Source organism: Panthera pardus, unplaced genomic scaffold, assembly GCF_024362965.1.
Source record: "Panthera pardus isolate Hobbes unplaced genomic scaffold, ASM2436296v1 HiC_scaffold_27, whole genome shotgun sequence".
Lineage (NCBI taxonomy): Eukaryota > Metazoa > Chordata > Mammalia > Carnivora > Felidae > Panthera > Panthera pardus.
Window position 1 is genome coordinate 72329609 of NW_026526843.1, and position 26418 is coordinate 72356026.

A 26418-nucleotide genomic window follows, 5' to 3' on the forward strand; every position below is an offset into this window, starting at 1 on the left:
CCTGAACCTATAGTAGCAGTCTAAAAGGCCACATTCTTGTCCCAGCTGTAACCAGAGGCCATATTTGGAGTTCACTCAGGACGTATTCAAAGTCACCTCTGAGCCTTTTCAGCCCTTTTTTTTCCACTGAAGGCATTGTAGCCTATGTATTGAGACCTTACCCTGAACCTAGCATACAGCCTCAGCCCACACCACGTGGGGCCCCCCCGGAGTCTGAACATGGCACATTGGTTAGACCCTTCTCCATGCCTTGGCTTAAGCTTCTTTTCCATTTACGCAAATGCAATTTGCTCCTCCACATTTTTTTAGGCTGTCTCAATCTATTGAAGAGCATTTCCCTTCCCTGCACATATTTCTTCTTTTATTTTTCCCTTTTCTCTGCTCCCTTGCTACATTTCTAGCCTGTACCTCACAGTTTGGCCCCTCATTCTGTACTGTGTGCTGTTCTCTGACAGTAGCCAGTCTGTCTTATCTCCCTTATTCCTCTGCAAGTTCTTCAAGGTCAGGGACTAGTAACATTCCAGTACTTCTCCACTGCTGCCTCTGAGATCCCGCAGTGTCATTACTGGAAAAAAAAAAAAAAAAAAAAAACTTAGAGTCTAGTACAGCCCATTCTTTGTATAGAGAATCAGGGGCCCAGAGCAGAGAATCGAATTCTCCTTCAATTTGAATTATTTTCCTTTGTTTTATATTTCCTTTCTTCCTGCCCAAATTCCACCAACCCTTCTGAACACAGGAATATAAGAAAAGGGAGAGCCAGAGCTGGGAAGTGGCTTTTCCCTGTGTCTGAAAATCATTAATTTTCTGTCACTAATTTCCCGTATTAAATTTTAGGCCTGCTAACATTCATGTACAGAACTTCAAGGAGCTGAGCTGCATGCTACTGTGCAATAATTACAAGAAAAGAAGTCTGCACACGCCTGTAACCACTTGACCCTCCCTCTGTTCCCACAGACCAGGCAAAACCTAACTCCCTGCCTGTCCACAGTCCCTGGAGCTTTTGGATTCTTTCCATAGGAGTGGCTTGGTCTCTGTTTACCTCTTCTTCTCTGCCTTCCAGCAGCAGTGCCCCTTTCAGGGGTGGGACTTCTTTGCATAGCCACACCTAGATACTCAAGTAATCTAGTTGCAGCTTTGGGAGCTTCTGGGGGGCTGCGAAGTAGGCATAACATAAAAGAAAAGGAGAATAGATTTAGCTGTTCTTGCTACACGTGGATGTGAAATTAGCCTGAGTGCTTGCAACGGATTTCATCTACTGTGAACGTGGTATGTAAGCTGGGGGCTGTGTGTGTGTGTGTGTGTGTGTGTGTTTGTGTGTGTGGCGGGGGGGGGTTAGTGATATGTCTGGCCTGTGCTGAGGTATGTTTGTCCAGGAATTTTGTTGCTGGTTCAAGATCCATCCATCCATAAATTTACAGGGTAAGTCAGGGAACACTCCCTGGCATGGCAAGGCAGCTCAGACCTGTGGGACATAAGGGTGGAAGCTCAGAATGAGGATAGGGTGACCTTACTAAAAGGCTACAGAATCAAAATGTCTGAAAAGACATTCTGGTGGTCTGTTTGTCCATCCATCTGTATTCAGAGAATACTATCTAAGGTGCCAGGGACCTGGGTTAATACCCCAATGGCTTTGGAGGGACAGTTCCCCCCTGTGTAGGGTTTTACTGGACCCATAGGGCTTCTGAAGACATGCCTGGACATGTCCAAACACCCTGAGCACCTGGGATTTAGAGCTTAGTAAAAGAAGGAGGCTGGGAGCTTAGGAGATGAAAGGGAGGGGTTGGATCAGGCATGTTAAGCATCTGGAGGGAAGTCGAGCTGCCAGGTCACCCTCATGGCCCCTTCGCAAGTCAGGGCTTGTGCAAAGAACACTCAGGCTCTATTTGGGGGCTTTCAGTCTGCCCCTTCATCCACCCTACTGGGTTTTACTTGATCCCTCACTTCTAGAAACTGAGCCCAAGGCAGTGATATTTTGATTCTACCTTACCCCAAACACTGGCCAGGGTTAAAGCAGCTGTGAGAACTAGGGGGCAAGAAGAAACCCACCAGAAACCTCAGAAAGCAGAGACTGCAAAGTCTGGTTTGGACGGGTGTTGGCAGTGTTGGCCAGTGTCATGTCATGTAATGTGGCTAGGCAAGAGAGTATGTGGTGTGTCTTCCTCTCCTATTGTTGCATCCACACGACTCCCGAAACGGAATGCTACGGGCACCAGTGACAGTCACAACAAAGTTTATTACAGTGAGAGGCAAAGCCGACCAACTGGGACCAACACTCTTGATAAGAGTGCGGCCTCGAACAGCCGGGGTACAGAGTTTTTATAGCCGAGCACATCGTTTTATCATCACCTGGGAACAGAACAAAGACACAGTTTCCAGATGAGTTAGAAACAGTTGCCTCATGAGATGTTTATTTTAGACTTTCTGCCTCTAAGTTGCAACCAGTGGATCTCCTTGACCCTGCCTCTGATGCTCTTTTCTTTGAACTTTTGTTTCCTTAATTTGTGAAGCCTAATTTACAAGAATATGAGGCATAATTTACAAGAGTAAAGCAAGGCTGTTATCTCTTAACCTTCAGTGTCAACAAAAAGCTGTTATTTTTCAAGCTAAGTGTTAGCCCTACACTACAATTTAACCCTTACATTTCCCCCTTTTCTTGTCAATGAATCAATCCCTTGATTCATCATTAGGAACTAAGGGGACATAATTGGACATAATCATCATAATTTTTATTTCACTAACTCGCCTCTTGACATATTGTACTAACCAATTGATAATGCACGGGCCAATAATTAACCCGAGAAGTAACAATAGCAGTGGCCCAGCTACGGCGGTGAGCAGTGATGTGAGCCAGGGGGGCCAAGAGAATAAACTCTGATACCAATTATTGCTGGCCTCCCTGGCACATTCCCTGGTCCTAAGATTATCCCTGACCAAACTGAGAGTGTCTCGGATTACTCCGGAATTGTTCGCATAAAAACAGCACGTTTCTCCGAGGGCCACGCAGAGTCCCCCTTCCTTCATGAAGAGTAAATCAAGCCCTCTTCTGTTTTGTAATACAACCTCGGCTAAAGAGTCTACTTGGTGTTCCAGCTGAGAAATTGAAGTTTCCAAGTAGCCTAGGTCTTGATCTACTTGCTTGCTTACAGTTTTGAAATTTTGGTCCCCCACAATGAGTCCAGCAGTTCCAATAGCTGTGGATCCCACAATTCCCAGTCCCACTAGGAGTGGAATGAGGACTGGCGCTGCTCTTTTTACCCTGGAATGTCCTTCGAATAGACGTAAATGTTCTCTCCCTGCTTCTCCGCTATATAGGTATATTTGTGGGAGAATATGAACTAGGATACAAATCTCTTGGGTGCCGACCCCAAAGTATACGGCTGTAGTGCAGGGGGTAATTCCTGATGAGCAAGCAAACCAGGCTCCAGTAAGGGCTCGGTATGCTATATTTTGGGTGCTATCAGTATCTGAACTACTTGGAATATACACTTCTGCACAAGAGTTTTTGTAAGGGGGGTTCTGCCAATTATATTCTTGGGAAACTATACACCAACGCTGCCCTTGGAGGTCTCTTAGGGTTAAGATTGGTCGTGAACCCCAAGGGCACAATGTCATGCTTGGATTTAGCAATTTCACGACATGCTTTTCTATGTCTTGCCCAATGCCAGCATTTGTAGCCACTCCCACATAATATGGGGGTTTAGGGTTTAAACACAGCCAACAATCTTGTACAATCTCGGTGTGAGATGAATTTAGCCAAGCATACATAGAATCTACTACATCTAGCCAATGCGTCTCAGGGGAGAACGGGTACTGGATATGACCTGTAGTTGGTAACTCTGACTTTGTGGGGGCACCTGATCGCAGGGTAGGTTGGGAAGGGACAGTCGGAAAAAGTGGGGGGTGTAAAATCATGTCCTTGTTTGGCCCTACCAGATTGGGTGGAGTTTTTCTTTTAACCCTTTGTATAGTAAAGAAAATGCCCTTGTCAACTCCTGGAGCATACATCCTGAGACCCAAAGTGTGTCCAGTGTCCCAGGAAGAGGAAAAGATACTGGAACTAGAAACCTTTTTTAAACATATTTTTGTTACGTTACATTTTCCTTGAGTCTTACATTTGGGATCTGGAGTTCTAAGGAGGGTGATTAAGGGGTCATGACCCTGTCCTGCCAGCCAGGGAGCCAGCGTTTCACAACCCCATTTTGCACAATGGTATTGGCCTTCTCCTTCACATCCGACCTTTCCATTTGCTGGGCAACTGTATAACCCTCGTATGTTAGCCAATTTTTGTTCTTGATCCCTGTGTCCACATCCATAGGTAACCATATAGGGGTTTTCGGGGACCGGAGGAGCGAAGCCCTTTGGCTGTTTATAATTAGTAACTAAAGTCCTCCATAAGTCCCCCACCAAGTAGCATAAATCAAACAAAAAACAAGGCACAGTGGAAGAGGTATTAGATGCTATCACCTTTCCCATGACAGTGTCCCTGAGTTCCCATTTGTATGTCCAAAAAGATAGGGGATGCAATTCCGTACAGTCCCCCCACTTATCACCATACAAACCCAGAAAATTATTATTATGCTCACATCAGTCTTAGCTTTAAAGGATCCTCTGGGTGCCTTTGAACCTTCCATTGCTGTTCGTTATCTGGTTCTGTATCAGTGTGGGGTGTTCCCGCCTTCATTCAGTTTTTCTTAACCTGAGAGTGATGAATCCAGGTTCGGACACCATCTACCTTCACGGCCATGGGCATAGTCAGAATCACGGTGTGTGGTCCTTTCCAGCACGGCTCCAGGGTTTTAGGCTCCTGCCTTTTGACCCAGACTAAGTCTCCTGGTTGAAAGGGGTGGGGAAGAACAGGAGGATGAGCGAAGGTTTCTCTCAAGGGCCTGGTTATTTCCTTTTGTACATGTTGCAGGGCCATGAGTGAAGCCAGCAAATGGTCCTGTTCCAACTGTTCCATTACGTTGTCTCCTAGCCTCAGCAGGATAGATGGAGGTCTGCCAAATAAAATTTCATAAGGGGAAAATCCTTTGATAAATGGAGTACAACACGCTCTCAAAAGGGCAAAAGGCAGGACATCAACCTAATTTTTGCCTGTCTCAAGGGACAATTTGGTTAAGGTCTCTTTTAGGGTCCGATTCATCCTTTCTACTTGACCCGAGCTCTGGGGTCTATGTGTACAATGTGATTTCCAATCTATTCCCAATGCCCGGGCTAGACCCTGGGACACCTGCACTGTGAAGGCCGGGCCATTGTCTGATCCTATGCTCAGAGGCAGCCCGAATCTAGGAATTATTTCATTTAATAATTTCTTAACTGTCGCCTGAGCCATTTCTGATTTACTGGGGAACGCCTTGACCCACCTGGAGAAGGTGTCTACAAAAACAAGCAAGTATTTATATGCGTATTTCCCTGGTTTAATCTCAGTAAAATCTACTTCCCAAAAGCGGCCTGGCTCAATTCCTTTATCTCTTTTAGCTTCTGAAACCTTATTTGCACCCTGATTTACTTGGGCACAACTTACACACCTTTCAATCATCTCTTCAATCTCTTTTCCCAGCCCTTGACCCTGAACTTTCTCCACACTAATTCCGCCATCTTCGTTTTTCCCAGATGAGTCCCTTGGTGGAGCTAACACACCATGCGCCTCCCGAGTGCCGCGGGTAAGAGTATCTTACCTTCAGGATCCTGAAACCACTTTTGTCCCGTCATCTTACTTCCCCCTTTTCTGGAAATCCACTCCAAATCTTTAGGAGTATAATTGGGCTCTGGTGGAAGCAAAGGCTCTGTCAAGATTGGTAGCTCCAAGGCACTTTCACTTTTAGTTAGGGTAGCTTCTCAGGCTGCTGCATCAGCCAGACAGTTTCCGATTGCCTCTAGGGAGTTGCCTTTTTGATGTCCTGGGCAGTGAATGATTGCCAGCCTTGCAAGTTCCCAGATGGCTGCTAGAAGATCTAGAATTTCAGCTTTATCATTGATAGCCTTGCCTTCTGCTGTGAGGTGACTGCGCTCTTGATAAATGGATCCGTGTACATGCGCGGTTGCAAAAGCACAGCGGCTGTCCGTATAAATGTTAACTGACTTGTTTCTTCTGAACTTTAGGGCTTTTGTTAGTGTGATGAGCTCTGCGTGTTGGGCTGAAGTTCCTGGGGGAAGGGTCTGTTGCCATAAAATTTCATGGTCTGTCGTCACCGCAGCGCTGGCATGCCTTTGACCTTGAAACACAAAACTATTGGGGTGCCTGGGTGGCTCAGTCGGTTGAGCGTCTGACTTCGGCTCAGGTCATGATCTCACAGCTCGTGAGTTTGAGCCCCACATCAGGCTCTGTGCTGACAGCTCAGAGCCTGGAGCCTGCTTCTGCTTCTGTGTCTCCCTCTCTCTCTGCCCCTAACCCACTCGCATTCTGTCTCTGTCTTTGTCTCTGTCAAAAATAAATAAACATTAAAAAAAAAGGAAACACAAAACTACTGCCATCTTAAAACATGCTGCTATCAGGGTCATGTAAGGGAATGTCCGTAAGATCAGAGCGGAGGGACGAGATTGTTGCCAAGGTTTCTGGGCAAGAGTGCAGAGGGGATTCTGTCCTTTGGGTAGCAAAGTGGCTGGGTTTAAGGTTGTGGGGGCACAAAAACTTATTCGGGGCTGGTCGAGTAGCAATGCTTGATATTGGGTAATCCGAGCATTTGACAGCCATCGCTCTGGGGGAGCCCGCAGTAAAGTTTCCACTGCATGGGGCCCTGTGACAGACAATGCTTGCCCCAAGGTTAGTTTGTCTGCATCTTTAACTAGAAGCGCGGTGATGGCAATTTGTCGAATACATGGGGGCCATCCGGAAGCAACTGGGTCCAGCTGTTTGGATAAATAAGCCACCGGTCGGCGACTAGGGCGCCAAGGTCCTAGGTGCTGAGTCAGAGCTCCCTTGGCTACCCCCCCCTTTTTCAGCCACAAACAAATGGAATGGCTTGGTGGGATCTGGCAAAGCCAAGGCTGGTGGGGTCATGAGAGCATCTCGTAAGGCTTGGAAGGCTTTAGTTTGAGTCTCTCCCCATGTGAAGGACTCTGGAGATCCTTTGAGAGTGGCATATAAAGGGGCTGCCAGTTCAAAAAGCCAGGTATCCATAGCCTGCAGTAGCCTGCTGCCCCAAGGAACTCGCGGACTTGTTTGCGAGTTCTAGGCTGAAGAATATCGAGTATAGCCCGAATTCTTTGTTCACCTAGATAGCGCTTACCTTTTTTAAGGTTGTAACCTAAATAGGTCACTGCAGTATGACAGATCTGTGTTTTTCTGGCTGACACTCGGTACCCCAGTTTTTGTAGAAGACTCAAGAGTTCTTTGGTGGCACTCAGGCATTTCAAATGAGAAGGGGCCACCAACAAGATATCATCAACATATTGCAATAGAGTTACCTGTGGGTTGGAGATGAGAAATGGCTCTAAACCTTGGTGCAGGGCTTCATTAAAAAGAGTAGGAGAATTTTTAAATCCCTGGGAGAGTCGCGTCCAGGTGAGCTGTCCGGCTTTCCCCTCTTCAGGATCAGTCCATTCAAATGCAAATAGTGGCTGGCTTCGTGGGGCCAGTGGGATGGCAAAGAAGGCATCTTTTAAGTCCAGAACTGTATAATACACTTGAGAAGGGGGAAGCAAACTAAGGAGAGTATAAGGGTTGGGTACAGTGGGATGAATGTCCATTACCCTGGCATTTACTGCTCTTAGGTCTTGAACTGGCCGGAAATCGGATGAGTTAGGCTTCCGGACAGGAAGAAGCGGAGTATTCCATGGCGACTTGCATGGGATCAAAATGCCGGAGTCGCACAAACGCTTGATGTGAATAGCGATTCCCCGCCTAGCCTCCCGGGACATGGGATATTGTTTTAGTCTTACCAGAAGCGCGGATGCCTTAAGTTCCACTATTATGGGAGCTTGATGAATTGCCAGCCCAGGTGGATTGGTTTCGGCCCATACTTGGGGGAAATCCGCCTGGAGGCTTTTAAGGAGGGGATTGACTGCATGGACATTTTCATTAGGCACTGGAGTGAGCAGGCCCTCTTCCCCAAGTGGCACAGTCACCATTACTGTTTTTGGGCCATCCTGGCCGACTTTAATATAAATACTCCCTTCAGTGAATTTCAAAGAAGCCGTTAGTTTATGCAGTAGGTCTCTACCTAGTAATCCAGGGTAGGGGCATTCAGGCATGATTAGGAAAGAATGTGTAACAGTTTTACGGCCTAAATCTACTTGTCGTTCTGTGGTCCATTTACAAGTCTGGGACCCAGTTGCCCCTTGCATCAGGGTTGCCCCTTGCCTGGTGGGGCCAGGATCTTGTTTTAGAACTGAAAAGGTTGCCCCAGTGTCCACCAAGAAGGTCTTAGTTTGGCTCCCTATATTAACAGTAACCAACGGCTCAGAAGGGGCCACCAAGCCTCGGCCCCATCAGTCGGGATCGACTCCCATCACAGATACCTGGGGTGACCGAGTTTTGCGTTGGGCTAAGTTGGGGCAATCCTTTTTCCAGTGTCCCTCTTGTTTGCAATATGCACACTGGCTTTTTCCTAGTGACACTTTAACCCTTTTAACCCTTTTTCTTTTAACCCTTTTTCTTTTGTCTGGACCAGACTTCTTTGGTCGTTCTGGGTCCTCTTCCCTCACGGGCATCCAGGACGGTCGCCACCACCCTACTTAATTTTTTTGTCTGTCTTTCTTCCTGAGAATCCCTATTGTTGAGAACTTTTTGGGCTATTTCAACTAACTCAGATAAATTTTTTCCTTCAAACCCATCTAATTTTTGTAACTTTTTCCGAATGTCTGGGGCTGCCTGTGAGACAAAAGCCAGATTTAATTCCCTTCTATTTTCAGGTGCCTCAGGGTCAATAGGGGTAAAGGTGCGGTACGCCTCCATGAGCCTTTCTAAGAAGGCTGAGGGGCTTTCCTCAGTTCCCTGAATTCCTTCTGTCACCATAAACATGTTTGTGGGCCGGTGGGCGGCCGCTCGGACACCTCCCAATAGAGTCTGGTGAAATAGGGTTAATGATTGCCTACCATGAGGAGTGTTTGGGTCCCAATTCTCAGGATGCGAGGAAGGAAAAACTTCCTTGAGCACAGCAGGATACTCGGTGGGTTGCCCATTTGGCCCCATCACTAATTTCTGGGCCTCGCAATGGATCTTATCTTGCTCCTCAGTGGTGAAGAAAACCTGCAAAAGCTGCTGTCAGTCATCCCAGGTTGGCTGATGGGTCACAAATATAGTTTCAAGAAGAGAAATTAAGGTTTGGGGTTTCTCTGAGAATGAGGAGTTTTGAAGCTTCCAATTTTAAAGGTCGCTAGTGGAGAAGGGTACATAAGTCATAAAGGATTGGACTTCACCCTGCAGGGGTGGCCCTGGATGAAGGGGTAGGGCAGTGGGAGGGGGATGGAAGGGAGTCCCTGACCGGGTATGAGATGAGCTCAAGGTAGTGTCCCGACTCGGGCTTGCCTCCTGATCTGAAGCATCTTGACTTGTATTCTTTGAGCGAGAACTATAGGGCAGCAGGCGGTAAGTTTCTTCTTCTTCCTCTGGTGCAGGTGATAGAGGGGGCAGCCACTTAGTCCCATCAAGATTCTTATTTTGAGTTCCAGATGGGCTGCCTTTGAGTGGTAAATCCTGTACTTTAGGGAGGCAAGGGGGACGGGGAAAGGGAAGTTTTAACCAATCTGGAGGTTTTTCGATGAGGGTCCTCCATGCTCCAATATATGGGATTTGGTCTTTGTGCCTAGAAAAGACAATATCATGAACCTTATATACCAATATAATGTCAAAGGTCCCCTGTGGAGGCCATTCCACCTGAAAGCTGGTCCATTCCACCTCGCAGAGAGTTCAAAGGACTGGCTTCTTAACGTGGAGGCCGAAAACTGAGGCAGCTCTCCTATAGTCCTGGAAATGGGTTAGTATGAGACTCAGAGGGGTGGGGGTACTCTGATTTTGACCCATGACAAAGATAGGCAGAACTGACAAGGACGCACAGACAGTCAACAGGAAGAAGACAAGACACGAAGAAAACACAAGTTTGAGATCTCTAGGCCAGTAGGCCGTGGCAGCCACCTGAAAATAGGATCCTTCTTGACAAAAACCAAACCGAATGGGGTCCACTGGCATCCCGGTAGGATCCCTGACTCTGGGTCTATAGCTGCGTCCAGCAGACCCTCCTGAGTCATTCAAATGGCGAAAGAATTCCTTACCTTTCCCAATCCGGAGCTTCCTCCCAGGGGTCGGCAGAGCAATCCGCGGAAAGGGCCCTGTTTCAGACCTTTACATTTCCCGGCGGAACAATCTGAGGAAAGGGCCCTGTTTCAGACCTTTAACTTTCCCGGCCAATGCACCAAATGTTGCATCCACACGACTCCTGAAACAGAATGCTACGGGCACCAGTGACAGTCACAACAAAGTTTATTACAATGAGAGGCAAGGCCGACCAATTGGGACCAACACTCTTGATAAGAGTGCGGCCTTGAACAGCCAGGGTACAGAGTTTTTATAGCCGAGCACATCGTTTTATCATCACCTGGGAACAGAACAAAGAAACAGATTCCAGATGAGTTAGAAACAGTTGCCAGATGAGTTAGAAACAGTTGCCTAATGAGGTGTTTGTTTATTTTAGACTTTCTGCCTCTAAGTTGCAACCAGTGGATCTCCTTGACCCTGCCTCTGATGCTCTTTTCTTTGTTTCCTTAATTGGTGAAGTCTAATTTACAAGAGTATGAGGTGTAATTTACAAGAGTAAAGCAAGGCTGTTATCTCTTAACCTTCAGTGTCAATACAAAGCTGTTATTTTTCAAGCTAAGTGTTAGCCCTACACTACAATTTAACCCTTACACTATCCCCTTTTTCACCTCAATATTCCTTCAATTCAATGTAGCAGTCTCACTGAGCACCTACTTTTTGTCAATACTGTGCAAGATAGATGCCTAAGATGCACTGGGACCTGATAGTTTCATCATAGGTTTAAGAACAAATAAATATGACACAATATAGGCTTTAAAGGTTTAGTCAAAATGTCAAAAGGCTTAGTCAAAGTTTTGACAACTTTGAGGTTGTCAAAGTAAGAATCACGTCAAGTTGAACCAGAGATAATCAGAAAGACATTTTTGATATAGTCACACCTTTTAGGGCTCCAGAAACAGACTACTTGAGTTCAAATCCCATCCCCACTATTTATTAACTTGTGTGACATTGGACAATTAGAATTACTTCCCTCTTCCAGAACTCTGGTTTACTCCAAACTAAAATGGAGATAATAATAGAGCTTACTTCATCAAGTTTATGTGAGTATTAAATTAGATAATCCATGTAAAATATTTATATACACTTATCACAATAGACCAAAATAATCACTCAATAAATGTTAATTATTATTATTATTATTATTATTTAAGATGTACCATGAAGCACAGATAGGACTTCAACAGGTGGAGATAGAAGGCAAGCAAAGCAGGAAAAGCAACAGGATCAACTGTTTGGAGGCAGGAAAGATCTGGGCATGTGAAAAGAGCATAGGCTGCACTGGATTTTAGGGTACAATCAGGGAAAAGTGGACATTAAGTTTGCCATGGTAGATTGGTGGCAAACTGTGGAAAACTTTTGGATGCTACACTTTTTGTTTGATTTGAAAAACAGTGGAAAGTCATTGTAAATTTCTGAGCTAAAGAAAAAAGTCAAATATACATTATAGGAAGAATAATCTGGTAAATATGAGTCAGCTGGATTGGAATAGGGAAGCATAAAATGTGGATAAATCGGATGTAGAGAGGGGATGAGGCCTTGGGGCTGAGGTGGTAACTTTGGGAATAGAAAGGAGGCAATAAATTTAGCAAGACATCATAAAGTTAAGTTTACACAATTAAAAGTTGATAAATTATGTGAGATTGAAAAAAGGAGGAATGAGAAGAATCAAAATCTCTTAGGACTGGCTTAAAATTTAAAAGGTTATACATCCCATTTCCATCCACTTCTCTGATGGTGCAGTAGAAGGTATATCCACTTTCTGATTTAGACAGCTGTGTTTAAGTCCAGAGTCTACTTATCTGGTGTCTGTGATCCTAAACATATTATTTATCCATAATTCCTAGTCAGGATTGTATTTCTGTAGAGCATTTAGAAGTATGTGTGGGGAGCATGATTTTGTTTTGTATACAAAGACTGAAGTACAAAGAGTTGTTATTCCCACCCACTTAAAATACCTGCTGTAAGCCCAGTAAAAAATGTTGAACTTCTCTGAGCCTCAGTTTTCTACTCTGAAAAACAGGAAGAACAGTACTTACATCATAGTTTTATTGGGATGATTAAAGGAGGTAATCCCTGTAAAGTACTGGCACAGTATCTGACACATAGTAGGTTTTTAGGAATCATAATCTCCTGCCACCACAAGTGACTTCACCTTAAAACATCCTTGTTGGTTTCTGCCTAAACACTTCCAGAGGGGAATGTACTTAGTGATCTATGAGAAAGTCCATCCCCTTCATGGAAAGCCTAGACTCTTCAAAAGCTCTTCCTTTTGTTAAGCTTAACTAATTCTCCCTATGGTTTTCACTCAGAGATCCTAGTCATTCTCCCTGGAGCCACTCAGAGCAGTTTGTTTATTCTCTTCCATGACAGTTTTTATAGACCTGAAAGATGGAGACCATATCCTCCTGCATCTTCTGATCCCAGGTCAAACAGCCCATACCTTACCATATCTCACATAGCATGTTTTCAAGTCAAATAGGACTCTGAGGTTTTTAACTATGTAAATTGGGATGATGGTGGTACCTTAAAAGTGGTAAGAAAAACTACATAAGGAATAGGATGGGTGAATGTGACAAGTTCCTTTATAATTTATTAACTCTTACATTCCCACTATGTGCTATATACTTTAAATCCATCATCCCACTGACTCCTCACCCCTACTAGGAAAGGTGTGGGTTTTCTTCTCTTAATTGTACAGGTGGCCAAACAGGCCCAAAGAAAATAAAACTTGCCAGAGGTTGTTTAGTTACTAAGTGTCTGAGCCACAACTGGAAGTAAAATTTGTCTTACTCCAAGATTAGTGGTTATTTTTTTTTTTATTCATTCTTCCTTTTTTTTTTTTTTTTTCATTTTCCATAGCTGTTTTTGTTTAAGGTATAGGCTGGGCAACTGGGCCAACTTTGAAACTAAAGAGACTGGAGGAGAATGGGTTATCTAATTGCCTTACATAGTTATTCTTTTTTTAAGGGACCTCATTTAGAGAAGCTTTTTAAGGGAGAAAAAGCCCCTTATGCCAGAGGAAAGGCAAACAATGCCTGTACCTGGGAATACACACCAGGTTGTATAACCTTCCTTTAGATGTCTTCTTGACATGCTGTACTTGAATGCCTTCTGCAGAGAGTGAGGCACATTTTGGAGCCATTCCTCACAGCTGAAGCTGGATATTGAACCAAAAGCTAATTTTCTCTCCTTCCTGCCTGGAAACTAGAAACTGTCAATTTTCCCATTGGGTGTATAACAAGGGGAATGTGAGTCAACTTCACCATCTGTCTGAAAAATAGAAGGTATTATTCTGTGTTCATGGGACATATGAAGATGACTACAGTTTGTCTTGGGTTAGAGTTAACTATATATGTTTTCTATGTTCCTCATAAGACTATGATTTTTTTTAAAGTAGAGAAGATACTTTACTCACTTCTGGTTTGTCCTCTTTCCACCATGTCCTAATAGAAGGCCTATCATAGAAGGTAATTCTCAGGTGCTTTTTGAGTGAAAAGAAATCCATCCTTCCCCTCCCAGGGTGACTATAGTAATGATATCCATTAAGTATCCCAAAAGATATCATGACATTATTAAAAATAAAGGAATTGTCACATAATGTTTATGATAGAATCAAAGACTAAGATGTTTTTACTTACAGGAAATTGTTAGTCACCATGGTGAGTAAGCCAAAAGGACCACTTCCTTTCTATGGGCCACATATTCCTGACCCAGACTACCCTTTAAAATTTTTCCTGTTGAAATAAAATGAGCCAAGATTAGTCTGTGAGGGTGGGGTAGGGAAAGAAGCCAGAAACTTGTTAATATACTCACTGAATAATTAGTCTTCAACCTGGGCCCACCCCCCCCCATTTTTTTTAATTATGGAAAATAAACTAGCCAGTGGGACCTAAATTTGGATACTTGGATTATAGTCCTGTCTCTGCCACTGACCAACTATGTGACTTTGGGAAAATTTTACCTCTTCTCTGTGTTTCAGTCTTTGCATCTAGATTATCAAACAATGGGGTTAGGTTGTCTTGAAGAATCCTTTTGGGATTCCATGACAATATGTTTTTCAATTATCTGGTGATTTGAAGTTTTAATCAGCTCCCAAAGAGGAAAATAATAATAATAATAATGGAATATGCTGTCATGTGAATATTGAGGTGCCTGTTTCTTCCTTTTTTTAATTTATTTGTTTATTTTGAGAGAGAGAGGTGGTGGAGAGAGAGTTCAAGCATGGGAGGGGCAGGGAGAGAGAGAAGGGGGGAGAGAAAGAATCCCAAGCAGGCTCCGTGCTGTCAGCACAGAGCCTGACTTGGGGCTCAATCTCACCAACTCTGAGATCATGACGTGAGCTGAAATCAAGAGTCATGCACTTAACCTACTGAGCCACCCAACCACTCCATGAGGTGCCTGTTATTAAAAACAAAAACAAAAACAAGTAGATTTAGATGATATTTCTTTATTTGGCAACTGGTAATTGGGGATAAGAAGAGTTTTAAACTTCCTTCTAAGATTGTATTATTTATAAATTGTCTTACAGAATATGTGTTTATATATGAGATCATGGGCTTCTTATTACATGTTTTGTTTTTCTTCCACTACCCTGGCAACCCTTATATGTTTCTTCTTTTTATTGAGCATCCTAAAAAATGTAAAAAAAAAAAAACATTTTGGTGTCAATATCTCACATCCTGTAAAGACAGGCTTCATTTTATGGACTGGTTCTTCCATTTCTATTGGAAAGATAAGTGGCTCTGAGCTATACTTTCAAATGGTCATCACGTTGTATTTTTGCTTCTTTGGGATATTTCATTCTCTGGCCTATGAGGAAGGGATAGTGTGCTTGATTGAATTTAAATTGCTTTGGGAGATAAGGCACTCTTCTTACTGACACCTTCAGAGAGATATAGTTATTCCAGATTGCTTGGTAAATTGGACAGGGTGGAGAGAACGTGAGGCAAGATCAAAAAACCTTAATAGAAATCAGAAATTAATACCTTTGACTGAGTTTTATCCAGTGTGCAGCCCTGCAAAAAATCAAGCCACGAATCCAATTCCCAGTTATGACAACTCAGCTAAAAAGCATATCCCCCTGGGAAGTCAATAAATATTTACTCCCAGCCCTCTTGGTGGGGTAACTAATTTTTGAGGATACCTTAATTTCATGATGTCTGTGGTTTGTACATTAATAAGTGACTCACTTTGTCTGAGACCACAGTGGAGCAAAGCAGAGGCTTTGGGTATTGGCTAAGTGTTTGTTTAGCCTGTGCTTTGTTTCCAATTCCCTTTTCTATACCCCCTAGGTGGGATGGTAACAACAATCATAGCAACCCTCACATTTGTAGCACAAACCAGAGTTTCCACAGAACTCACACATGCATTATCTCATTTTTCCTTTGAACATCATCTAGGGTAGTTTCTGTGCCTTTGCTCCCACTTGGGAAGACTGTTTCAATAATTATTAAAATTATATTTCCCCTCATAATCAGCCCAGAGTTTGCTGGTCTTCATTTCATCCCATTTATGTTATTAATTATATTGTTATATTTTTGGCTACACAGTTCTTTTCTCCTCTTCCTTTAACAATTTTATTTCAGCAGTTGCCAGATAGTAACACAATATTTGTATATTTTGTAGATTTTTCTCCTCCTCAATGTATAGTCTTTTAAGTTATGTTTGTCTTTTTAAGTTTGTCTGGTTTTTTTAATTGTTATTATTTTGAATGTGTGTGCTTACACATGTTTTGAAGGAGAACTAATTTACTTCATATGGTTAGCATTTGGTTTTGGCTAAAATGGAAATGGCCCAGTTCAGTTGGTTATTAATTCTGTCTACAAAATTATAATATGCTTTTAATAAGATTTTTTATTTTTCTACTCCCGCATCTTTATTCTTACAGAAACATTATCTGTTGTTCTGCACATTGGAATAAGACAAAGTAAATACATGAGGCTTCTTTGATTTTGCACAACTCCCTTCATTCTCCTCTGTTGATAATCCTGACATTATTGGACCAGTTGTTATCACTAATAATTGAAATTCTTTAGCTACTTTGGAAATGTAAAGAGAAGCCTGTTAAAAACTATAACTACCTGTGGTATCTGAATCTTTCTATCCTATGAACATATCAACTTTAATATTAAAATACAATTTACTTTTATTACATGCCCACAAAATAAGATTAAAATAATGCATCCTCAGTCCTGATGATCCTCCACCTTCCTGTACTAATAGCTGACAGTGCTGCTCACCTCTTTTTAAAACTCTGTCCTGTATTTCCCTATCTGGGTTTTATTGTTTCTTCCCTGGCTTCCACTTCTTGGTTGCTACTGGATTTTCTTCCTCTTCTAACTTCAAATATGGATGTCCCTCAATGTTTTGTTCTTGACATTTTTCTTTGTTCATCTAAGCCTCCACCATAATTTACCTAGGCCAGTGGCTCTTAACCTCCCAGAGGTATTTATTTAATTGATCTAAGATACAGGTATATTTTGTAAGTCCTTTTGATGATTTTGATGTACATCCAAATTTGACTTATCTCTAACCCCAACCTATGTTCTACATATTTTAATTGCCTGTTAAGCACCATCACTGACATTTTTTTGTCCCTCCTGTACTTGAAATAATTTGAAAAACTAAGTATATTGTTTTTTATTTTCTAATAAGGAACTGTTTCACACTCTTCAGGGCTTTGAGATTTTCTTTGTTGTCCAGGCAGATACCCTCAGAATTTTCTCTGACTCATGTCCTTCTTTTGGCTCTCACATCCATGGAATTGTAAGGTTCTATAGGCTTTTTTTGTAAAGTCTGTTTCCCCCACCATTACTTGCTTTCTATTCTTATTGCTACCACCTATGTCCTGGCCCTTATCACTTAAGGCTTGGGAAGTAACCTTATCTAGCTATTCTTTAAACTAGAATCAGATTAACATTCAGAAAATGGCCTTTTTCCAACCTAAGATATTATTGATAAAAAAATTAAATTTCAGTCACAGGCTGGAAAACCTCAGTTCCCTATTTTAGAGTTCAATACTGCCTTGGAAAATATGATGGACTCATGGGTCTTAAGTTTCCTGTGAGTTCTGGGTGTGTTTCTTACTAGATAAATAAATTAGAGGAATCTATTTTTCCTTGAGTTTCAACATTTTTTTTAATTTAATAATTTGTGATAATCCCTGGCTTACTTCTGGGGTTATTGTAAGGATCCATTGAGCTAAGTGATGTGAAACCTTTTATAAATTGTGAAACCTTTCACTCAGTCAGAAGAGTGTGACCATTATTCTGTAGACTTTAACCATTCACTAAATTAAAAAATATATATATTTATTTAGGGCCTACTATGTGCCAGGCACTGTTCTAAACATATGCGATAAAGGAGTAAGCATAAAAAGCAATTTGATTTCATGGTGCTTACATTCTAATTGGAGTAAGATCAGGCCATAAAGAAGTAAATAAATAAGATGTATAAGATTTCAGATGGTCAGGAGGGCTATTGAGAAGAATGAAATAGCAAAAGGTACAGGAAATATGGAGCAAAGTTAAGGTTTTAAAGTAATGGTCAGAGAAACCTCACTAAGAAGATAGTATAATAAAGAACTGAAGAAGATAAGGGAGGGAGCCATGGGGATATCCAGGGGAAAAGATGCATGATTGAGGAAACAGCACGTGAAGCGCTTAATTAAGTTGGGAACATTCCTGGTTAGCTTGAATAATAGCAAAGAGGCCAGCATGGCTGGAGTTAAAAGAATAAGAGATCATAAGGTCAAAGAGGTAATGGTGTAAGGGGAGGTAGGCGGATCATCTAAGGCCTCATTGACCATTCTAAGGACTTTAATTGTATTAAGGTGGAGAGCCATCAATGGATTTTGAGATTGGAAATGACATGATATAACATGTTTTAAAACTAACAGTCCACTCTCAACCTCTTTGTCTTTATCACTCATTTTTTCTAAAAAAAAAAAAAAAAAATGGAAGGTCTCATTTGGTTAAGAGTGTGACTCTTGAGTTTGACTCGGGTCATAATCTCACGGTTTATGAGTTCAAACCTCACATAAGGCTCTACACTGATGTTGCAAAGCCTGCTTGGGATTATCTCTTTCTATTTCTTTCTCTGCCCCTCGCCCCTCTCAAAATAAATAAATAAATAAACTTTAAATAAATACTGGGTAGGCCACAGTTAACTCTGTCACCAAATTCTCTCTGAATGTAGGAGAACAAAAACCTTTCTGACTACACCTTATACTCGGGCAAACAGACAAGAGAAAAAAAAACCTCTTAAAGCAATGATTTTCAAAGTGGGCTGCACATAAAAATCACCTGATGAACTTAAAAAATTCCAAATATTAAGACCACACTTGTGACTGATTACATCAGAATCTCAGGAATGGGACAGAACTATCAGTGTTTTTTGAAGCTCCCAAAGTTCAGTCTATACAAAGAACCACTAGTCAAAGAAATTGGGCAAACCCTTATAGTATGAATGGAGACCTTGAGTCTAGCACTGAGGAGGAACATGCTTCTGATAGAAGAGCTGGGCCTGGGATCATTCACCATATGGAGGAATGTCAAGTTCACAGATAGTGGGGCAGGAGGAAGATAAGATGCTTGATAGCTTATAAACAAGAGAAAGCTGGGGTTAGGAGTAGCTGTAGGCCAGGCTAGGAAATAAAGAGCTGAGAAGCAGAACCAAATAATAAAGCAACATCTGGATTATAGGCCAAACATCTGGAAATGATGAGGGAACTCATTATTAGAGTGAGATTAGAAGCTTAATTTTCAAAGAAGGCAATATTCCCAAGGCCAGGCTGAGCAACCGCTTTGATTTTCACCAGTCTTATGTATGTGGGTGACTGAGAAGCCCACAGGAGAGGAATGGATAGTGTATGGGCCAGCTGCTGTCTTCCTCACCCTCATTAATACCACCCCCTGCACTGATTAGGCAAAGTAAATATCTTCCCTAAAGTCCTGAGTTCTTAATTTAGACCTGTCATCCTGTCTTGCCCACTCACCCTAGATAGAAAGAGCATGTTTCACCCCATAGGCATGTGCAAATTGAGAAGAGCAGCAGCCACAAGCTGTGGCCAGAGGCAGGTATGCTGGCAGCAACCAGAGTACCTCACACCCACCAGAAACTTGGCCAACATTGATCATTCAGGACACAATAAGCTACTGTGAGGATTATTGTTAATGTCAACCTCATTGTTTCTCCTCCTCCCTACTTGCTCTCTTACTCTTCTAGGTTATATTATTATTATTATTATTATTATTTTGGAATCAGGGCAGGAGTGGGAGAGCAGCCACATGACAAAGAGATGAAATAAGGAGACCCTCTTGATATTTTGCCACTTGTCAGACCCTCTGGTTAAACACAATCGATATATCCAAACAACACTTACTAGATAAATTTGGGTGAAAAGTTGAGTGAAAAAAATCACAGTTAGGGACACATATAAGAATATTAATAGTATCTATTTAAAATTTTAATTTTGGGGCTAACTCAGGTAATAACTTGGAATAATATAAGGTAGTTCATAGTATTAAAGAAAAAGCTGAAGAACCAGCCTTTTCTAAAAATAATTGAAGTATAATTCACATACCATAAAATTCACCTTTTTAAAATGTAAAATTCATTGGTTTTTAACATACTCACAAAGTTGTGCAGCCATTATGACTATCTAGTTCCAGACCATTTCATAACCCCCAAATGAAGCTCACCCATTAAGTAGTCATTCTCCATTTTTTCCTTTCTCTGACCTCTGGCAACTACTAATCTACTTTCTGTCTCTATGAATTACCTATTCTGGATATTTCATGTAAATATAATCATACAATATATGCCCTTTTGTGTCTGGCTTTGTTCACTTAGCATAATGTTTTCAAGATTTATCCATGTTACAGCAAGTATCAAGTACTCCATTCCTTTTTGTAGCTGAATATTTCGTTGTGTGGTTGGGCCATATTTTATTTAGTCATTATCAATTGATGGACATTCAAGTTGTTTCTATTTTGGCTGTTATGAGTAATGATGCTAGGAACATTTGTGTATAAATTTTTGTGTGGATATATAGTTTCAATTATTTGGGTATATGACCAATGCTGGGTCACATGGCAACTCTATGTTTAACATTTTGAGGAACTACAAAAACATTTTTTCAAAAGGACTGCACAATTTCACATTCTTTTTTTACATCACATTTTGCATTACATTTATATTACATTTATTGGAAAAAATTTATTCAGTGTTTAAGATTAAAAACTACAAATAAAATATTTATAAAAAGTAAAAAAAAAAACCTACAAGATTTTGCTTACAGCTGATGAGTGAAAAGAAAAAAAAGTTAAATTATCAACTGATTGGCTAGTTAAAATGTTTTGACTCAGAGTAAAATTATTAATTGATATACCAGTTACTTTGTGTAGGATTAAGAGTTCTGGAGCCAAATAGCTCTAAACAAAATATATCTTCTGAGAGCATAGGGCTAATGATAATGAATATTTAATTAGAAAGCTAATAAAGGGAGACTGTGGCAGACCTTTTGATTCTTTTAGGCTTCTAACAGTTGGTTACCACATGCAAGGACCTAGCAGCCAGCTATTTCATCTTTTTTTTGTCTGAGTTAAAAAACTTTAACCCACTAAAAAGGAATAAAGAGATACTTTATAGATCAGTTGGAAAACATAAAACAGTCCCAATTCTCCAGCAATATTTGAGGTTTCCCATTTCTTCAAATCCTTGCCAACACTTGCTTACCTCTCTTATTTTTTATTATAGCCACCCTAGTGGGTGTGAGGTGGGATTCCATTTGTGATTTTGATTTGCATTTCTGTAATTGCTAATGATGTTGAGCATTTTTTATGTGCTTATTGGCCACTTGTATATCATCTTGGGATAATGTATATTCAAATACTTGGCCTATTTTTAATTGTTTTTTTTTATTGTTAAGTTTTAAGATATATCTATATATTATATATGTAAGTATTTTATCAGATATCTATAATTTTCAGTTTTTTCTCTCCCTTTATATGGATTATCATTTTATTTTTTAATAGTGTCCTTTGAAGCACAAAAGGTTTAAATTTTGATTAAGTACAATTTGTTCTTTTTTTTCATTTGTTGCTTGTGCTTTTCGTATTATATCTAAGAAAACATTTACTAATCCAATGTCACCAATATTTACCCCTATATTTTTTATAAGAAAAGAAAGAAAAATTACCAAAAAAATGTTTTCTTATAAGAAAACTCTTATAGGAGTTTTATAGTTCTGTCTCTCACATTTGGATCTTTCGTCCATTTTGGGTTAATTTTGTATGTAGTTTGAAGTAAGGGACTAATCTAATTATTTTTCATGTGAATATTCAATTGTCACAACACCTTAAAAAACTGTTCTTTTCCCATTAAATTGCCTTTAGCACTCTTTTTGAAAATCAATTAACCATAGCATAACAACTTTGTGATGGCTACAAATTGGAAACAGCCCAATGTCTATCAACCAGAAAAAATGTATAAATTGTGGCATATCCATACAATGGGACACTAAACAGCAATGGTAAGGAACAAAGATTGCTACACACATGATGGATGAATCTCATCCACTGGGAAATAACATTGAGCAAAGAAAGTCAGAAACAAGAGTGCTCTTGCATTAAACTAATTTATATGAAGTTCAAGGACAGGTAAAAGTAATAATGGTGAAAGAAGCCAAAATAGATATTCCTTGGGAGAACAGGATGATATTGACTGGAAAGGGCAATGAGACAGCCTGTTGAGGTAATGAAAATGTTCTGTACTTTTATCTGCATAGTGTTTATATGATTATATACATATGTAAAAACTTTATAGGCTTGTCTATTTGAATTTTAAAGACTCAGCTTCATCTTCTCTGACTCTAGAAGAGTGTGTTGATGTGGTTATGAGAAACCTCAGAGTAGCCATGATTTTCTCAAAACCTAATTATTACTATCACCTTCTCTCACAATAAAAGGGAAATTACATCTACCAGAGGACACTGATGACCACAGGGAAAATTTTGACATAACTTTGGAGTTTGTCCTTGGATAATGACATGTAGCCATTATTAAACGATTTTACTCATATACCGTGACTTCAAAACAGCCTAGGGTCTATTATATTTCATTCTTTTTAATAAAGACAATTCATTAAGCTTATAATGAAAGAATATTTTTGGTATGCTTCAGGTAAGCAGTTTGACAAAAACAGAGGAGAAAAAAAGCCTTCTGTTCATTCCCGGGATTTTGCTATGAGGATTTGGTAATAAGCCTGCCTTGCTTAAACATAGGTTTCAAAGTCAGTGTTAGAGAAACATGTTAAGACACATGACAAATGACATTTATTAGATAAATGAGGCTCCTGAAGTCAAACAGAATAGAGTGTTTCAGACACCAGAAGCAGGTGCTGTGGAGATTCATATACCTATGTCAAGAGCTCATTTCAAGGGCAGGGCTGCTCTTTGGCTTCTGTCAATGTTTTTGTTTGTTTGTTTGTTTGTTTTTGTGGGCAAGAAAAGGATACAGGGTAGTTGTTCAGAGCAGTATGCTGGCCCTGTGGCCATAACACTTAATTCCCTTGTCATAAGGGCTATGCTACCACTGATGGTTTTTGTTTTTGTCCTTACTAAGAAGGGTAGGTAGGGAGGGGAGCATGCTTACTGAGGCTGATAGTATGGGCCAGTAATTGAAACAACACAAGAGGGAGTGTTTTTAGTTTGTACAAAAATGAATTTTGTAGCCCACTTACTTCTGAATGAAGGAACGAGGAAGAATGGCCCAGGTGATGGTGGGAAAAGATGCATTCAAGCAAGAATGCCAGCCAAGATGACTTGCCCGATCACCACTGACGACTTTTGAGAGGAAGATTGATGCCCTCTCAAAGTTCACATTCACTCTCCTGTCTTCTGATGTACATCCTTAGGACTTTCAGTACTTTCAGTACTTTATGAGGTTGAGGAGTTAGCAAAAGAATCTCACTCCACCTTTATATTTTAAAAGTGCAAGCCATGTGTATCCATTATTTGAGTCCCCCTCATTATAATTCATCTTTGTAGAAAACTGTTCCTCTGCATACTTACCTCTGTCTTACTTTGTAGAGCTTTTCAAAGCCTTCAGAATGCTTTGATGAACCTTAGCTCATTTAACCTTCCCAAGAGCTATATAAGGTAGGTGAGGAATGCACTGTTCTCTTTTTTTCAGGCTAAATAACTATGGCCAGAAAAAATAAAGTGATTCATCCAAGGTCATAGGTTGAAAGAAATGTTAGGTAAGTTGACCCACCATCCCAGTTTGCCTTAAACTGTCCCAGTTTTAACATTGAAAACCCCATATACTGGGAAAACCCCTTAGTTCTGGATGATTGGTTACCCTATAGCCAGGATTAAAATGTCTATCTCTCAATTCTCAAACCTGTGCTAAAGATACTGCCCTATGTCATCTTTATTCTAAAAACTATTATCTGAATAGTATTCCTCCTTGTCTACACCTTAGTATATCAGGACATTTCTTCATGGTGGGTCATCTTCCCCTAGGACAGAAGCAATAACATCTAGTGGCCCTCAAAGGTACTCAAGACAGTTTTGGCAAAAGAGGACCACGTTTCAGCTTTCTTATCCACAAAACAATGACAATAATCTCTATATTGTTTACTTCACATGGTTATTGTGTGGATCAAATGATAAAGGATGTGAAACTGTTTTATAAGCTGCTAATAGCTATTCACATGTGAGAAATTGTGGTTATCCTTTACTCATCCAGGCAGAAGCTAGCTCCTTGCTTTACTCTCTTTCCAGGTCAGCAAGTGGTACAGCAACTAATTCTGTGAACTTTGGTGAATTTCTTGGCCTCTGTGCCTCTGTTTCCTCATATGCAAATTGGGGCTAATGATAATCTCTGATATGTTGGTGTAAAATATTGAATGAAATATTAAATGTAAAGTATTTAAAAGATTTCCTGGCACATTAGCAGTAGCTATTTTGGATTGGCTTCCTCAACCCTGTAACTCAGAGCCAGAGACTATGTTAAGAGGACTCATAAATCAAGTGAAATGGAAGCCACTACTTACATTTTGATACCTTTTCACTAGCTCCCCAGTATTTGTGTTATGTACCCACAGCCTTCCCACAATGGATTGCCAAGAAAATGAGTACTGGGACCAATGGGGACAGTGTGTCACCTGCCAACTGTGTGGACCTGGACAAGAACTCTCCAAGGTAAGTCCCTCTGATCAGGATACTTATTTCTGTCACATTCTAGGAACAAGCCTGGCAACTGAGTGGGTCCAAGATTATGAGAGTCAGCCCTTCCTGTGGCTAATACAGTTTAGTGGGCAAAACATACAGTCCAAAGATTATGATAATAGCAGTGATAATGCCAACAAAATTCCACCTGACAGGATCAGGGCCAAGGGAGGTTTCCACAATATAATGACATATATCAAGAGGAAATGTGGAGTGCAGAGGCCCATGAAGACTCCTTAGCATTAGGGAAATCTGTCAATTAAAGTAGGGCTCACCCACTTGGAGTCAAGAGTCAGATATCAGGTCTGATCTGCTATAGAGCTACTTCAGATCAAGTAGCAAAGGGACTCTAAGGAGGTGCCTTCTGAGGACAGAATATAGGTAGTAGAGTCCCAAGGTGGAAATGAATTACACATGTTCAAGGAAGAAAAAGGTTAGGACAGCTGATGTACGGTAAGTAAAATAGAGAGTGGTACACAATGAGGTCATAGAAGGGGTATAGGCCAAACTCTGTGGAGTCTTGAAGTCTATGATAAGAAATTTTCATATTTTTTCCCTCAGTGCACCAGGAACCCTTTGGAGGGTTTTGAGTAGAAGAGTAACATGATCCTGTAAGTAAAGTAAAATATCACAATTATTTAGCCCACCTTCCTATATCTGTATTTCACAAATGAAGAGACTGAGTCCAAGAGATACCAACACATGCAAGTACAAACTCTAATTTTAACTCTTTACACATAATATTTGGTATCACAGATGACTGCCCACATGGTTGATAAGGGTTCCCAGGACCCAGGAAAGGTTATCAGAGGCTAGATCATGCTGGCCATTGGGATGGACCTGATGGACCAAGCTGCTGGGCTTGACAGAATCTATTTTCAATATTACACTGATGTTGATAAAAAGTCCTGGCACTCCCATTAAGAACAGTCTCTTACAAATGTTTCTATCATATACATTGCCATTATGTTTAAAGCTATCCACATTTACATATTTACGTATTGAACTTCTCCAAGGGAGAAAAGTGAGTCTTTCTATCAAACTTCCATTACCAAACTCTTAAAACATGACCAATGATGAAATGTGCATGTGTCTATTTCAGCACCACTAGAAAGCTCAGAGAAAATGAAGGAATTGTAATGTTGTGCTCCTGAAAAGCTTTATATATAAACAGATTGTACTTGTATAGTAGTCTGTACCTTGTAAAGAGCTTTCATGTACATTGCTTGATTTGGCCCTCAGTCACACCAAGGAGGTATTATGAACCCCATTTTACATGAGGAAACTAATACTCAGAGAGAATGCACGACTTGCTCAAAGTCAAAATAGTTCAGTAAAAATAATCATGAGCCACATAAACAAGGGTTTGAGCCTCAGCTTTGCTGTGGAGAAATTAGTTTATCTATGACTCAGTTAGGATATGGTCAGCTAGAAGTAGCATAAAACTTAGCAGTGACTTGAACCATAAACACATTTATTTATGTAATGAAGTCTAAAGGTCAAGAGAATGTGCTTGATTGAGCAGACCAACAATGTTGCCAAGGACACAGACTTTTTTTTTTTTTTACTCTTCATCTTGTGTACCTTGTTTTGTCCTCATGCTTGTGGCCTCTTGGTTGCCATAACTCAAAGCATCATATCGCCACAACAAAGTGAAAGTCAGGAAGAAGGGACAGGGACAAAACACCTTGACTTTTATTAGGGAAAATCTATCTTCCTAGAAGCAACCGAGCAAATTTTCTTTATATCTTATCGGCGAGAATTGGATGCTATATCTCTAAACTGCAAGAAAGGCTAGGAAATGAGTACCTGGCAAATGGGAATGGGATTACCATAATTAAATAAGACCAATCAAGAATCAGTTCTTGAGGATGGTCACCTTACAACCCAGAATTAAATCAATTGCCTATTAGTAAGAGAGAAAATGGGC

The 26418-nt window shown here is 40.7% G+C and overlaps 1 protein-coding gene across 1 annotated transcript; it reads right to left on the reverse strand.

Annotated features, from left to right (window-relative positions):
• Window positions 1-477: 477 nt before the first annotated feature.
• On the reverse strand, window positions 478-4960 carry LOC109254631 (endogenous retrovirus group S71 member 1 Env polyprotein-like). Its single transcript, XM_019428726.2, has 3 exons — window positions 4733-4960; window positions 2765-4362; window positions 478-565 (listed from the first exon to the last, which is right to left on the reverse strand). Exons 1-3 carry the CDS (start codon window positions 4958-4960, stop codon window positions 478-480), a joined length of 1914 nt encoding a protein of 637 aa, XP_019284271.2.
• Window positions 4961-26418: the final 21458 nt, after the last annotated feature.

Excerpts from the sequence above, each read along its gene's own strand:
- LOC109254631 (XM_019428726.2), bottom strand. The coding sequence starts at position 4,960 with ATGGAACAGTTGGAACAGGACCATTTGCTGGCTTCACTCATGGCCCTG. Across the intron at positions 4,363-4,732 it reads CTATGCCCATGGCCGTGAAG|CCAAAGGGCTTCGCTCCTCC; the intron begins GTAGATGGTGTC and ends AATTATAAACAG. Across the intron at positions 566-2,764 it reads GGCCCGTGCATTATCAATTG|TAATGACACTGCGGGATCTC; the intron begins GTTAGTACAATA and ends TTTTTTTTCCAG.